Source organism: Tamandua tetradactyla, chromosome 6, assembly GCF_023851605.1.
Source record: "Tamandua tetradactyla isolate mTamTet1 chromosome 6, mTamTet1.pri, whole genome shotgun sequence".
Classification (NCBI taxonomy): Eukaryota; Metazoa; Chordata; class Mammalia; order Pilosa; family Myrmecophagidae; genus Tamandua; species Tamandua tetradactyla.
In genome coordinates this window covers 112,542,008-112,558,753 of record NC_135332.1, presented here as the reverse complement: position 1 = coordinate 112,558,753, position 16,746 = coordinate 112,542,008, and the positions used below count along the sequence as shown (strand labels likewise).

Below are 16,746 nucleotides of genomic sequence, written 5' to 3'. Positions count from 1 at the left end.
CCCAGTTGGGGTATCTTAGTCTCCAGGCATCATCCCCATCATCATCTTCTCCTACTTCCCACTCATCTCACAAACAGCCTCTTCCAAGTCAGATCCCTGATGGCTTCACAAATGCAGTTTTGTGTTCTCAGTAGTCTACTTTATAAATGTATATAAAATGAAATTATCTGTTCATATATCTCTTACCCTTACTAAACTGTGTTATTTTTGAGAAAAAGGGTCTGAACTCCCTGTTCAGAAGGACAGAAGCTACCACACGAGTCAGGAACACTCAGAGGGCATCACATGATAGAGGGTTCAAAGCAACCTGTCCACTGTTGTGATGCTGGAATGGGGAATTTGAGAAGTATTTCTAATTGTCCTGTTTGAGGAGTTCTGAAGCCTAACCATGGTGATAACTTTGGAGCTTTGTTAACAAACCCCAAAGAGGTAAATGCGTAAGTAGAAGCAAGATGAGTGGCAAGAGATCCAGGTTTCATGTGTGACATTTGAAACAAGAGATAGGAAAGCAACACGGAGAAATTTCCTGAAGTGAGGTCTAGTCATTCACTCTTCTCGTCTTCTGGAAGTGGGTAAAGGAGTTGACTAAAAAATGCAGCAGAGATTGTGGCTTGTGTGCGTGAGCCCCCTCCCCCCATCCACAGTCAGTGTCTTCAGTAATACCACACTCTGGCAGCCTGATGGAACTGATTCCTGAGGTTGGTACGGGGCTCAGTAGGTTGACCATTTCCAGGAAATGGACGTGGGTAGGAGAATGTTGATGTAGTGATGGCTGATGAAGGCTTTCAGAGTGATATTTTTAAAAAAGAATATTTTCTAATAGGGAAAACATTTGGATCATCAGTTGAACATATTCAAAGAAATATTTTCTGTGGTTAGGATCATTAAAAGGGAGTATTCTTGTAACATGAACTTACTTTCTTCCCTTTGCTCTTTTGTGCTCAAAAATTTTCTAAGCTTTCAATTTTTCTTTCTTTACAAAACAATAACCTTTATGAAAAGTAGCCTTATGAGTTTCTGTACACAAGAAAAATTTATTATATTATTTAATTCAGGAATATGAGTCAATTTATACAATCAGAATTATTTTGCTTATTCTTATCCATGTTTTGGCCTTCATTTCTCTGACAGCTATACAAGCAGTTTTAGAAAATTTAACCTTATAATAAGAAAAAAAAAAGAGTAAAGACATTCAATAGATTTACTTACATTCATTTAGCATCAATGCATAACACATTCCAGAAACGAGCATACATCACATTTAAAGCTGATAATCTTAATTGGGTTCAGTAACTGAGTAAATTGAGTAAGACAATTTTCATTGCATATGTTTTGGAGACATGCATTTCATTCCTTATTGATCTGCTTAGTATTAATGTATCGATAATTTGTTTTGATAGGAACAGGGGAGATAATTGTAGAAAGGAGCAATGATGGAGAATACACATATGACAGGGAATGACAGCCAAACAGCTAACTCCTGGAGAGACTGAGATGTCAAGCTGGGGCACAAGTGAGCAAGTATTATGTTTATTATTTTAAAAAATGAGAAATTATTATAAAAATAGAAGGAGTAGAAAACCTTAGACAAGTTAAAATACAGAAAAATTTTAAGTAAAGTTATTTGAATCAGGCAATATTTAATATATCAAATATTAATCTTAATAACTAGATATAAAGTAATGGAAACCCAGGACACTAACTATGTCAAAAGGCAGCAGGCCCCTGACCACCCTCCTCTGCCATGGTTAGTGTTCTCTGATTACACACTTGGGCACCCCCTGCTTACAACAATACTTGTTTATTATTGATATAAAAATAACCATTCTCTAAATGATTACACATAGTCAATAAAATTAAGGATTTGAATAACTGCAGTTTCTTTAAGGACCACTTGCAACTTCTTCTGCCTGTTTCACAGACCTGTAGGGTAGAAGCGAAACAAAATAAAATGTACTTAATAATATGTGTATACTGCAGCATATTTAAAAGAAAGTTTGGGATTTTAAAGCTTTCCTGCTTCCTGTATGAACTTTTATGAAGGCACTGACTTTAGAGTGCTACCTCTATTAATCAGATATTATGGCCATTATGTTAATTTCTGGTATCTGTAAAAATAATTGGCAGTAGATGTTCTGACTAAATATATCTTGGACCATTAAAATAGATAGGCTTTTCTCCAAATACTGCCAATGAGAAATACTTGCAATGTATGTACACAATTCCTATTCTGGAAGAAATTATGAAAAGTGAAGCTAGAAAACTTAGCTGGCAAGAGATGGCATGTTTTAGAAAGACCCTGCTTCAGCTTTGGAACTATTTGCCAATGTTGTTTGATAAGGAATAATTCCTTTTCTTTTTTCCTGGAAGAATTTGGTTAGTATAGCAAAGGGAAATACCCATGATACAGGACCTCCTTATTTTATGTATTTTGTCCTGCTTTGTATACCACAGTTATATTTAATAATTCTGACCCACCCACTAGACCACAAACATTTTGAGGGGGAAGTATTCATCTCCATATTATTCACAGGATCTGAAAGAATATTTTGTACATGGTGATTGCCCAATAAACATTTGGTTGAAGGAAGAGGAGAGATGAAAGGGAGAAAGGGAGAGAAAGTAGAAGAAGGGAGGGAGGGAAGCAGGGGGGAAGGAAAGGAGGAAAGGAGGGAGTCCATTTATTTTTGCACATATGTTTCCCTTTATTTACCCTGGCCAATCCCAGCTAACCCCTTTATCTAACTCCTATAATCCTTTAAGTCTTAGTTCTAAATATCACTTTCTCTGGGTTTTGGCTACTATAAAGGTAGAATTAACTTCCTGTATGTTTTTATCCCATGCTAATATTTTCACAAAAACAAACATCAAAATTTTATGTAAATAACTGGTCAATGTGTGTCTTCACCATCTAGTAAGTTTCACAAAGAGAAGAACTACGATAGAGATGTGCCATACCCCTCATGATAGCAACATACTATTCTTTGGCTTAGTTCCTGATACACTATAGACCTTTATTAAATATGAACCACATGAATGATTTACTCATTTAGCTCTCTTTAATTGAATAGCAGTATGCTACATGTCATAAAAGTAACGCTTGAAGAGGAGAACCACATAACAGCTGTGTTTCTTTAGTTGTGTTATTGCATGGATTAGGGGTGCAATTTTTATCTCTGACCCAAGAGAACAGAAACAGAAAGAAGGTGGTTACAAGGATTCAGATTTGGGAGCAAAATAAGGGAGTAATTTCTTTTAAAATAGGTTTTAAACATATTTTACAACTCAAGTAAGGAATTATTATTTTAGAAATAGTGTAGATTAGCAAAAAGCTATTATAATCAATGGCATTTTTATTTGTAATCACTCAAATAGTATTCTGTAGGTGTAAGTAAATTATTGTGTATGTGGCTGTGCATTATATATAACAAAAACTAGTTATATTTGATATATACATATGATATAATATATATATGGTCCTTCATAGTGGATGCACAGTATTCCATTATACATAAAGAATGTTGTAATTTTTTAAATCAATCTTCCTTTGTTGATAATTATGTTGTTTCAATTTTTAACATTTTCATGTTATCATAAAACATTTTTGCATGTTTTATTATAAAACATGGCAATGAACATAATATTCTGATAATGACAAAGTGACAATTGCAGAAATTATTTCTTTGGCATGATTTCATAAATATGTTACAATTGGGTCAAAAATATATTTACATTGCAAACAATTAGAGCAGAACAAAATGGAATGATCAGTCAAGGGAGATGGTAAAGCCCCCATTACTAAAGGTGTTCATGTAGAGGCTGGATAACAATTTGGTTGGGGTATTTCAGAAAAGAGGCCAGCATTATATTGAGAGAGGAGTAGATGGCTTTAGTTCTTTTCATTCTTGAAATTCTGTGATTCCATGAGTGCTAAGGATGAGCTTAGGACCATTGCTTTTCTTTGTGAAATACCTGAGAAAAGACAATGTGAACTGTTCCTCTTTATATAGCCAGCTCAGAGAGTACCTTCATGTCAGTGGACAAAGATTGATCTGAGATGATATAACTCAAGGAGCTGTTTAACAACATCATAGAGTCCACAGTCTGCACATAGTGGGGAAATTATTTCAGCTCACATCTAACTAGAAGCAATTTTTCCTGCCAAGAAGAAGGGGCTTAAAATCCCCAACCTACCACCTTAGCACAGGAAAATACAGAGGAGATTGAGACCTATAAACCCCATAAATAGGAAAAAAAAAAAAAAAAGGAAACATTATGCAGAGTACTTTTTTCATGAGAGGTCGCAAGGACACTGTATTAAAATTTTAAACCTGAGCAGTTATAGACAGAACCCATAATTCTAGACATTGACATTAAATGCCCTGATACAAAGAAGCAAACATACCAGAGTAGACCAGGGTAGGACAAGAAGAGCATGGGACACAAAGAAGAAGATCAGCAGAACCTGCACAGTGAAAGAAAAAGAGATAATTTGCTGATCCAAGAAAAAAATATCTATTAGACACAAGGCCCTAGTGGCTTAACCAAGTTCTAGTGAAGATTACTTGAAATTAATACCATAACTGCATTTATAATACATAGTGAGCTGCAATCACCTATTACTTAACTAGCTCTTTTATAGCGTTTATCTTCTCAGTCATTTCGATTTAAACTTGTGTGGATTTTTTTATAGGCATTATATATTTACATATATCTTACATATACGTGCATTTTGCCCTAAAATGCTTCTCCAAAGTCTTATGGATAAATAAGTGGCTGAGGGAGGCCCCATCTAAATTTCAGTCATAATTCTGATGCCCTACACAGGCTAGCACAGCAAAGTGATGCTCCACAAGTTGTCACCTTAACATAGCTTATTCAGGATCTGATGTACACAAGTTACAGTACTGTGATGCCACGAAATTTATAAATTAGTACCATTATCACAGTTATTCTAAGAGTTGCATGAGAATGTATTAACACACATTTACACTATTTGTATAATGTCTGGCATACAACATTGCCTACAAAGTGTAACACCTCTGAATACAGCCCTGAACCGTGAGAGGAGACTGTGAGGCAATCTCTGTGGGAAGGGAAGAGCAGGTGAAATGAGTATTCTAGTCTAAAAGAGCGGCAACATGAAACAGAGGTACAAGTAGATGAGGTATGGAACTCACGGAAGACAAGGAATCTTGAAGGAGTGCTACAAAGTGAAAGGAAATGGATTAAGTTCAAATTTTCTCAAGATGTTGATACAGCTGAGTCACAAACAAACAGTTTTCAGGTAAAAAAAATTTGCACCGCAATTTTTTTTTTAAGATCAAAATACATATCAGCATTTTAAAGGCTCTGGTAAGTTTTACAATTTAAAAAACTATTTACCATGGCATTTATTAAAGTTATTTGATAATATACTTCATTTTCATATAAACTATATTTTATTTCTAAACAGCATCCATTGGTAAATGCCGTTTCAACTAGAGAAAAGAAGTATATTAATTAGTTGTTGTTTCCCATAATTCAGTGGTAAAACAGAAAAAGCATAGATTTTGCATTCAGACAGACCTGAGCTCAAATTCTGACTCCATCCCTTAATGATCTTGAGAAGGTTAGTATCTCTCAGCATCCTCTACAGAAGTGATATAAGGGAAACACATTTGGAAATATCACTAAGTAACAGTTTTACAGTAGTCAAATTTAGACTAGAACTATAATGAATATTTTTCAGAAGGTGGTGGTTGGATATGGAAGGTATGGGCTGGTAAAAGCTAGAGAACATAATAAATTTTTAGAAATCTTACAATGGAGGGACTTTGGAATAAAACAACTATACATTCACATTTGAGTGTCCCTCACTTGCTCAAAGATGTTAAAAGTGCTGCCAAGACAGCAACTGAATTGATGCTCTTTATTAATGGTTCTCAAATTTTAGAGGGTGTCAGAATCATCTGGAAGGCTTTTCAAGATACAGATTGTGAAATCCTACCTTTAGTATTTCTGATTCAGTAGACATCAGGCATGGGTGGAGAAAATTGCCTTCCTTACCAGTCTGCAGGAGATGTTGATGTTAACACAGCACCCTAAGGACCACTTTTCTATGTAACATGAATTTTAGGCTGAATAATAAAACCAACAACCGGCTCACATAAGAGAGCAGTCAAGGGACTAAATATCAAAATAAAATTGAAGGGCAGGTTTAGTAGGAAATAGACAATTTTAAGGGCAGAAAGATTTGGACAGATTAGATTATAGTAATGTAAGATTTTAGAGTTGGAGACTTTTTGGCTTAGAAGATCAAATACACTGACTTAGAAGATCACTGATTTGTATAAGTCATGCAAGTAGAGGTTAAAATTTCCTGACAGTAGGAGTTGTGGTAGAGAGGAAAGAGTGAACCAGGTGTAAGCATCCCACATGAGTGAAGAGAAGTGATTATTAACATTATAGTGATGAGGAAAGGAAGAGGACAGCATGATAAATGGAAAGAGACCAAAAAGAATTTGGAGGTAGAATGCTGATGCTACTTTGTGGCAGTTCGACATATGGCAAATGAAAGGAGTAGCTTCCCCTGGAGAAAGCTAATAGGGAAGCAGTGTCTTCCAGGAAGAACCCATTTCAAATAAGGCAACAAAGGCATGGAGAGTATTCTTTCAATAGAATTAAAGGAATATCGGTTTGCAAATCAAATTCCAGCTCCATAGGGCACAGTGGAAAGGTCTTAGAAATAAATCAACCATGCTTAAAAATACACATACATGAGAAGACTATTTCGTTAGGGAAAGGAAGCAAGGAAGGCAGGACAACCAAGGATCAGGGATAAAAAGTATAGAATTAACTGATCTCAAGTTTCTCAACTGAACTTTGGTATTACATTGTTCTTGCATGGAAACTGATTAGGTGTCCAGCCTGCTGCTGGTTCCCTCTGTTTTCAAGCAGGACTGTTCATATTGGGATGGCCCATTATTTCCTAAGCTTGTGAGAAGGTCAGAAGGTGGTGAAAAGTACAAGGCAATGCAAGGGTAGTCATCAAGTCTGGAAAGAAAGACAATTTTTTGTTTTGTTTTGCTTTTTCATGGATTGAATACCTTTGGTTTCTTCTTCAGGATAATGCTATAAGCAAAGATTTATTTGATGAAAAACAATGACACATTTCTGAAGCAATGGGTCACAGAAGCATGTACAGGGATTGATGTAAATGCTGCATTATGCAGAAATTGACCTAAATGCATCGATGTACCATATTTGTTGGAACTCTGATTAAACTGTCATCACTACTAAGGAACAACAAGATTTACCATATGTTATTGAACATATGTTTTGTAGTATATGTCAGTAAACCATTTATTACTTATATTTGTCTATGTTTCTAGATGTTATGGACTCTGTGTAATCAGAAGACGGAGAGTCAGGCTTAGCTACTTCATGAGTGATCTATGAAATTCATTTAGCTATAATTTTAACTAAATTTATTCATTCACAATTTTAACTAAATTTATTCATTCACTCATTCATTCATTCTTCCAGTAAATATTTATTAGATAAATACTGTATGTATGCATATTTATTATTTACTGAGCACTTACTATGTAAAATAGGAAAATTTAGAGCAAATTTTTCCTAATAGGTTACTTTTCAAAATTATTTATATGGAAGTAATTTATAAATTATAAAGCCACACATAAGTGATGGAAAATTTTAAAATTATTTTAAATGTTAACAAATAGATAATTCTTTGTGTCCTGTTATAAAGGAGAAAGTGCCATATAATTTATGTTTAAGAATACAAAGGAAAGCTATGTTCTTGGGCTAAAGAATGTTTGATTATACTAAGGTTGATAAATAATTCTGAGATATTTAGTCAACATTTCAAAACAAGTCATTTTGAAGAAACTTGGCAACATGCTCTGAACAGTTGTTCTTCTTTTAATAGCTTACTATAGGATTAAAAATATGCTTAATGTAATTACCAAATGCTATTATTTGATTCTGTCAAAATTTTAATTTTCTGTTTATCATATATGACTCCCTTAATTTTCTGGATGACTTAGCTTGCAGAGAATAATTTGGAACACAGTATAAATATAACTAAATCAAGTTGAAGTTTCTATTAAAAGCAGATTTCCCACTGAAATATATCACTGGTTCAGTTTTTTTATATGGCACTTTTCCTTATTTTCTTGTTTTATAGTGTTTTCTTTATGATACAAACTCTTTCAATACTTAGTGAAATAATTCCTTTTTTGATGCTATCTATACACTCTGTACTAGAACTCCCTCACCTTTTTGATTTGTATTTTTTTTAGCTTCTGGAGTTGGGGTGAAATTTCAGAATAGGGTGAATGGCTTGGGATCAAGGTAAAATGTAAGGTGCATCACTTATTACTTGTGTATCCTTGGGAAAAGATATGCAACAAATCTGAATTTGAAAAACTGGAGTAATAATTATACATTGTTGTCACAGGGAGTCAGAGATAATACGTGGCATGCAACAATACAAATTTAATAAATGCCTGCCCTCTTCCATTTCCATTTTCTCCTCCTTTAGAGATGTCTCCTCCTTTAGAGATATACGTGTTCCTGTATAAGCCTTCAAATGTCAATAGCTCACATAAAAGGCTTTAAGGAGGAAAGAACATTTACTTCTAAATGTACCCCCAAGTAGACTTTTTGGGGGTCATTTTATATTAGGCCATCAGATAATTTCCCAATTTCCTATGAAATTAGATCTCTGTTAGAATACATGCTAATTCTCTCAGTGAGAAAGAATCATTATGCCACATTTTTAAAGTTCTGTATTGAGAATGCTTGTTCTATCTCCACTTACTTTCTTTGTTATGTCTGGACAACTAGTTTCTTCAGACACTAAGATCATCAAGCTAAAGTTTCTTGCCAGATCCCAATAACAAATATTCCATTACCTCTCAAGAGACTATGCAGGTCAACTTCTAGACCAGCTCAAAAGGGAAAGGTTATATATTCATTGATTTTTTCTTCAGTTGAGTAAAGTAAATGCTTAAGTATGAAATAAAAAACAAAAATATGGTAGGTTGGGATCAATGCTAATATGGCCATGGACTTTCCAATTAGCAGGCACAAAATGTTTACATGATGAAAAACCCTGAGCTTTTATAGCCCAGGAGAATATTTAAGAGCCTTGTATAAGACAGTCATAGCATCCGTGAACCCACACAATGGAAAGGTTACTTTTTCTAGGAGGGCTAAAAAACCCCTGCCCTCCTCTGAAATGCAAAGGCATGGAAGAAGCCATGGAATAATTAAGAAACAGATGATTGAGGCATGGCATGCAGAAGTCATGGAATAATTGAGAAACAGAAAAAGAACTTCAGCGTCACAAATGTAAAGATAAGCCACACTTTGTTAGTACGTAAAAATTAGAAAGCATTTGGTAGGAGAATCTTGGAGGAGAGCATTCTTCTTTACTCCTAACTACATGCAATTAATGTTTTAAAGTCTGAGAATTGAGCAACTGTGGGTGCACCTGAGTATGAGACCTTTTTCTGCAACCTACTGGACTTGGGACCACAGGGAAGAAGTAGGAATGGTGATAAGTCTCTCGACTATAATTTTTTCCAACTCCATCACAGCCTCCAGGTAAAGGAAATTAGTTTCCCACTGAGATAAGTGAGTGACAGATGTATACCCACAATAAAATGGTGAGTCATTATTAAATTGCAATAGGCACCTCGGAAGCAGCTAGGAACTAATTCCATAGAAGAGTAAGAAAACAATGGCATTACTAATAACTTCAGGAAAGCTAAATAGGAAAATATTAGTGAGAGACTGAAATCTTAGTGGAACAGCAGATAAACTAAATATTGCCATTTTTTGGCATAAATAAAAGACACTTTATATGATATATACTGACCTTAAGATAAAACTTAGAATCAATCAATATTTACCAAACACATACTCTGTCTGGTACTGTGTATGGCAAATATTAGATCAATGAAGAGTAAACCTTTTCCTACTCTATGGAAGCAAATGCAATAGTCTGAAAATGTGCTTGTTTTGCCCGAATCTATTTAAATATATTGGACTGAAAAACTCCCCTTCCTGAAATAAAGGGCTAAATTATTCACACAAAACACATCATTAAAAACACTGGCTATTAGGATAAAATATTTTTAAAAGCTTGTATGAAGACATCAGAGACCTAGTAAAGCAGTTAAGCATTAGGTAGCCAATATACAGTTGAATAAAGAAATAAACACAAATAAGCAATCTTTTGGGGAGGTTTCCTCTAAAGTTATCTACCAGTTCCAGAAGAGACTCCTGAGAGGCTGAGAACCTAAAGAGAGATTGCAAAAGACTCCTAAGTTTGGGAGATAAAACTTGGGGCTCTAGTCTTACTAAGAAAGGTGACACAGATCAGTCCCCTAGGTTTGGGGTTGCTACCTGAAAGGACGACACTACAGGAAGAAAGATAAAATGAAAATATATAGCAGCCCCTTCAAGCAATAAAGCCCAACTTCAAATATTTGCAATTCTTCATTAGATTCAGATAATTCGGGATTGCTGCTGCCTTGTCCTTCTGCTGGAAGTAAAAGTAAAATCCTCTCTGGAGGAAGGTAACATCATGCTAGACCTCAAACTATCCCGGCACGCTTTCATATACTAAGCTCAGCAGTCAATCATTGTTAATAGTCCCCGTGTAAACAAACACTTCTTGAATTATTCCATTTTGAGGATGCTATTTGTTTACTATTGAGGTCATAACTAATATACACATCAGATATGAGGAGAAAAAGAAGAGAAGATAAAGCCCGAAGAAAGGAAAAGAAAATAAAAAGAGATGAATGATAAATCAAACACATAGTGGAGAAGATCAACAAATTCAAAAGTTGGTTTCTTTGAAAGATTGATAAAATTAGCAAATCTATGGCCAAGACAAAAAGAGAAAAGACAAACTTATCAAAAATAAAAAAGAGAACTTCCAACAGAACTTGTAGACATTAAAAAAGAATTGAGAGTATTTTGAATATTTTATGACAATATATTTCAAAATTCAGAAGGAATGGACAAATGAATAGAAAATACAATTTATCAAAGCTGCCATAAAAATAGGAAATGTAAGTATTCATATGACTATTAAAGAATTAAAGCATAATTGAAATCTTTACATGAAGAAATTTTCAACTCCACATAGATTCACCACTGAGTTCTTCCAAATACTTAAGAAACAATTCCAAGACTGCACAAACTCTTCCAGAGAATAGCAAAAAGAAAAGCATTCTCCAACTCATTTTATGAAGCTAGCTATTCTTGATTCCAAGACATGGCAAAGGAATTACAAGAAAGGAAAACAGGACAATTTACTTATGAACATAGATGTAAAAATTCTAAAAAAATCCCATCATACATAGAGGACAATACATCATTATCAAGTAAGACTTATTGCAGGAATGCAATACCAGATTAACTTTTGCAAATCAATCAGCGAAATTAACCACACTAACTAATAAATGAGAAAAATAATGTCAATAAGTGAAGAAAAAAATATTTGATAAATTTTGACATGTATTTATGTTTTTAAAAAATTCCTAGTGGATTAAGAATGTAGGAAAAATTTCTTAATCTAAAAAAAAGGTTACATACAAAAAATCTCATCATGGACATCTTACTTGATGCAATATCTATCTCTATAGAGATGTACAATGAGACCAACAAGTTCCAAACTCTTGTGATATCTGACCTCCTCCCATGAATCACAAATGTTCTTAATGGCATTAGAATGATGATTCCTTTCCAGAAGGTTTTCAATTTATTTTGCCCAGATCCATAAGAGGAATCAGTATGTATGGCAGCTGCTCTAGTTTGCTAGCTGCTGGAATGCAATATAACAGAAACGGAATGGCTTTTAAAAGGAGGAATTTAATGAGTTGCTAGTTTACAGTTCTAAGGCCAAGAAAATGTCCCAATTAAAACAAGTCTCTAGAAATGTCCAATCAAAGGCATCCAGGAAAAGATACCTTGGTTCAAGAAGGCCAATGACATTCAGGGTTTCTCTCTCAAGTGAGAAGGCATGTGGCGAACACAGTCAGGGCTTCTCTCTCAGCTGGAAGGGCACATGGTGAACACGGTGTCATCAGCTAGTTTTCTCTCCTGGCTTCCGGCTTCATGAAGCTCCCTGGGAGGCATTTTCTTTCTTCATCTCCAAAGGTTGCTGGCATGTTGACTTGCTGCATCTCATGCTACATCGTTCTGCTCTCTCTGAATCTCTCATCCTCCAAAATGTTTCCTCTTTTATAGGACTCCAATAAACCAATCAAGGCCCACCCAAATGGGTGGAGACATGTCATTACCTAATCCATTTTAACAGCCACTCTTGACTAAATCACATCATCCAGAGAGATGACCTGATTAGTTTCAAGCATACAGTATTGAATAGAGACTACTACCCCTTTATGAAATGGGATTTTGATTAAAACATGGATTTTCTAGGAGGCATACTTCCTTTCAAAACAGCACAGCAGCTACAGCCTTACTAAATGTATTTCTTAAATAATTAGATCTGAAAGTCGGAATGACTCCTTGATCCTAGGGCTGCAGAACAGATCTTGCCTTAGTTGGCATGAAAACAACATTCATCTCAATGCGGATCTCTAGGAGAGCTCTTAGGTGACGAGATGCATGTCAATGAGAAGTAATATTTTGGAAGGAATCTTTCATTCCGAGCAGTAGATTCCAACAGTGGGGTTAAAATATTCAGTAGACCATGCTGTGAACAGATATGCTGTCATACAGGTTTCAGACCATGGGATGAGAAGATTGAGGATCATCCTTACAGGTCCTAGGAATTTTTTGAACAGCAAAGTGAGCATTGGCTTCAACTTAAAGTCACCAGCTATCCTTTGAAGTTTTGAAGGCAGGCATTGACTTCTCCTCTCTAGCTATGAAAGTACTCGATGGTATCTTCTTCCAATAGAAGGCTGTTTTGTTTAAATTGAACATTTGTTGTTTAATGTTTCCATTTTCATCGATTATCTTAGATAGATCTTCTGGATAACTTGCTGCAGCTTCTATATCAGCATTTGTTGCTTCACCTTGCACTTATATGTAATAGGGACAACTTATTTCCTTAAACCTCATGAACCAACCTCTACTAGCTTCAGATTTTTCTTCTGTAGCTTTCTTACCTCTCTCAGCCTTCAGAGAATTGAAGAGAATTAGGAATTTGCTCTAGATTAGGTATTGGTTTAAGGGAAGGTTGTGGCTGGTTGGATCTTCTACCCAGACCACTAAAACTTCTTCCATATCAGCAGTAAGATAGTTTCACTTTCTTATCATTCTATGTGTTCACTGGAGTAGCACTTTTAATTTTCTTTAAGAACCTTTAGCTTTGCATTCACAGCTTGGTTAAAAGTTTGGCATGAGAGGTCTAGCTTTTGGTCTGTCAGCTTCTGATATACCTTTCTCATTAAGCTTAATCATTTCTAGCTTTTGATTTAAAGTAAAAGATATGGAACTCTTCATTTCACTTGAACATTTAGAGGCTATGGTAAGGTTATTAATTGGCCTAATTTCAATATTTTCATATCTCAGGGAAAAGGGACGCCAAGGAGTGGGAGAGAGACAGGGAAGGGCCAGTCAATGAAGCAGTCATAACACATACAACATTTATCGATTAAGTTTGCTGTCTTATATGGTGACGGTTCATGGTTCCCCAAAACAATTACACTAGTAACATCAAAGATCAGATATCACCACAACAGATATAATAATAATGAAACACTTTGAAGTATTCTGGGATGACCACAATGTCATACAGAGACATGAAATGAACACACGCTGTTGGAAAAATGGCACCAATAGACTTGTTTGATGCAGGGTTGCCACAAACCATCAATTTGTAGAAATGCAATGCCTGCAAAGCACAATAAGGCAAAGCAGAATAAAATAAGGTATGCCTGTATACATTTGATGAATTTTCCAGATCCACAAATATGATTGACACAAGGAGGTAATCTGGCCTACAGGGCATTTGGGACTTATTGGAGGATCTTAACCAAATTTCTGGCACCAAAAATGCCCAGGTCTGTCTAATTTGTAAGGTGAATCTGGTAATGCTGCCAAAAGAGCCAAGGGAAATCATGGAACAGCTTGGCTGGTGTGAACAGGCTCAAATTCTTACAGTCATTGAAATAAAAGACAGAACAAAATCCATACAGAACAAGCAGGCTTTACTTGTAGCCAGCCAATACATTCTTCTGCTTTGTGAAAGACATATCCCATCTGATGTAAGACTGCCCTGTCCATCAAGGCTAAAGAATGAAAAAGATGTTCTTTAATTTTGTTTTCATTATTTTGTAGTTTTAGGCCACCCAAAAGCAAATAAAAGAACATTCCAAGACAAACAAAAAGTGTTTGGTAAAAGGCCCAAAAACATGTACCACTCATGTATAACTTTTATATTTTTAATAACAAAAAATTGGACATGTATCTCCTATTTTCAGTTTTAAAGAATTCAATGCCATACAATGCTATAATCCAAAGAATTCCATATTGTTCAGCTGTTTGGTTAAATACAGCCTTCTTGGACGCCTATTATAAAATTTTCTGACTACCACTGCACATCACAAGGATGTTTTCATGAACAAAACAGAAAGTCTGAAGCATATAACCTTATACATTGCCAAGAAACTTGACAAATTTTTTCATTACACTTAATAATGGCTTATTTGGTAAGAATAGGTTTTACATGTTATAAGTGCTACCCTTTAAATTTTTTCTAGGTCCTTAGGAATCAGTTGAACCTTTCAATGCATCAGAGTTTTATCACAGATGTGGAAAACAATTACAAAGTAAGAATACCACACAAATGATTCAGAAGCATTTTTGGCCTATAGAAACTGCAAAACCTTATTTATAATCAAAATATTTCTTTACGATCAGTGTTATAATGAAAAATTGCAAAATTTGATGTTAGAATGTTTTGCTTCTAACAAATAATTGGCACTAATTATTTTATTTTTATTTATTTATTTTTTTACATGGGCAGGCACCGGGAAACGAACCCGGGTTCTTGGGCACTGCAGGCAAGCATTCTTGCCTGCTGAGCCACTGTGGCCCGGCACTAATTATTTTAGTACACTTTTATATTTATTGTTTAAAGAGCAGTTGTAAAATATTACCAATCATGCAATATGTCAGATTGCCTAACTTAGAGGAATTTTCACTTGCTATGAGTTCAGACACTTTTTAGAAGCTTTAGAATTTTCTAAATATCCAGATTGAAAGGGAAAAAGTGATAATGAAAAATTACCAAGATTTCTTTTGAATCACAAAAAGAACCTATTATAGTGTACTAGATGTTTTTTTTGTCCTTTTCTCTTAACAAACTTATCCTTGTAGTTATTCTGTGTTCTTTTTATTGCACTAATATTAGTGTTTTACTCTTAGTTGACTCCAGTTGTCTGTATGCCTTTTCCCTACAAATATATGTGTTACATGGGATAACCTAATTCATCTTTACATAAAGATAAAGCACCAAATTCCTGTCTCACTTATACCCTGAGGAGGGTATAGCCTGGTTCCTCATCCCTATTTTTGAACATACAGCTACTAAAATATTGAGGAGTACAAGTTTCATGAATTTTTGAGGATTTTAAGTTTCACCTGTCTGACCTAATTGGTTATCAACTCATCTTGATCTTTATTTTATCCATAGTCCCCTCCTTCCCTACACACTCCTTTATTTCTTGGAGTGTTAGTTCCTTATCTTAGGTTAGGCCTGGAGAGGTAATCAGCTGTCTCATCACAATTTTCAAATAGACAGTTAAGAGACTACCTGGAAAGAAATAACCTTAGGTTATGATAGGTAGAACAAAGATTTTTCCTCAAGATTAAAAGCCTGGCCTCATACCTCATGGACAGTAGGATCTTTATAGTGATAATTCCACTTATTGCCGTACCCAAGCAATTTCACTCAAGGCTCACAGCATAAGCTATAAGTCCCTTATAGGGGGAACAAAAGTGGGAGTCATGAGTTAAGGGTGGTGCAATGGGGGTTCTAGTCCTGCCTCTGCTACTAACTGGTTGATATGAACCAGACTGCAATCTCTTGTAGTATCAATTTCCTCATCACTAAATTGAGAAAGAAGAGCAGATTATATATTATTGCTTCTTAAAACCCCAGAATGTTTGTTCTTCCAAAGTTGATGGGAACTGCAATGTATAGGTATTTTGTAAAAAAGAAGGTCAAATAAATATGCAAAAAAATATATAAAACAAAAGAGTAAACATAGTCAAGCAGGTCTTGTTGTGGCAGGATTTCCAAGTGTCTTTATTATACAAATCTTTAGAATAAAATCTATGACATTTCCTCAAGTCCAATAATGGAAAGTATTTTCCCCCATTTTAAACTAAGACATTGATTACGCTTAATCTCTTCATTTAAAATGAAAGAGATTTTTGCTCCCCTTGAAAAGCTATTATTATTATTATTATTATTGCAATGGCAGGCACCAGCAACCAAACCCGGGTCTCTGGCATGGCTGAAAAGCTATTATTAAATTAACAGTATATCTCACAATTGAGAGTCTCTCAAATATAATGATATGTAGAATTTTCCAAAATTTATTTTATCACAGAATCATTTAAAATAGGCTTTCAAGTAACTAAGACTCAAAAAGGCACACTTTGGGAAATACTGTATTCAAAAATGTTGACATTCTCTTTCTCTGGCTTTATAACCTGGTATGAAAATATCATATTCATATTTCT

At 34.9% G+C, this 16,746-nt stretch overlaps 1 protein-coding gene across 1 annotated transcript in view; it reads right to left on the bottom strand.

Annotated features, from left to right (window-relative positions):
• Positions 1-1,253: 1,253 nt before the first annotated feature.
• Positions 1,254-16,746, bottom strand: part of C6H8orf34 (chromosome 6 C8orf34 homolog) — a 393,975-nt gene continuing 378,482 nt past the window's right edge. The window contains exons 12-13 of the mRNA XM_077163208.1: positions 4,406-4,465; positions 1,254-1,923 (exon numbers count right to left, since the gene is read on the bottom strand). Coding sequence (XP_077019323.1) covers positions 1,916-1,923; positions 4,406-4,465 — 68 coding nt within the window. The 3' untranslated portion in view covers positions 1,254-1,915. The remainder of the gene's footprint in view (positions 1,924-4,405; positions 4,466-16,746) is intronic.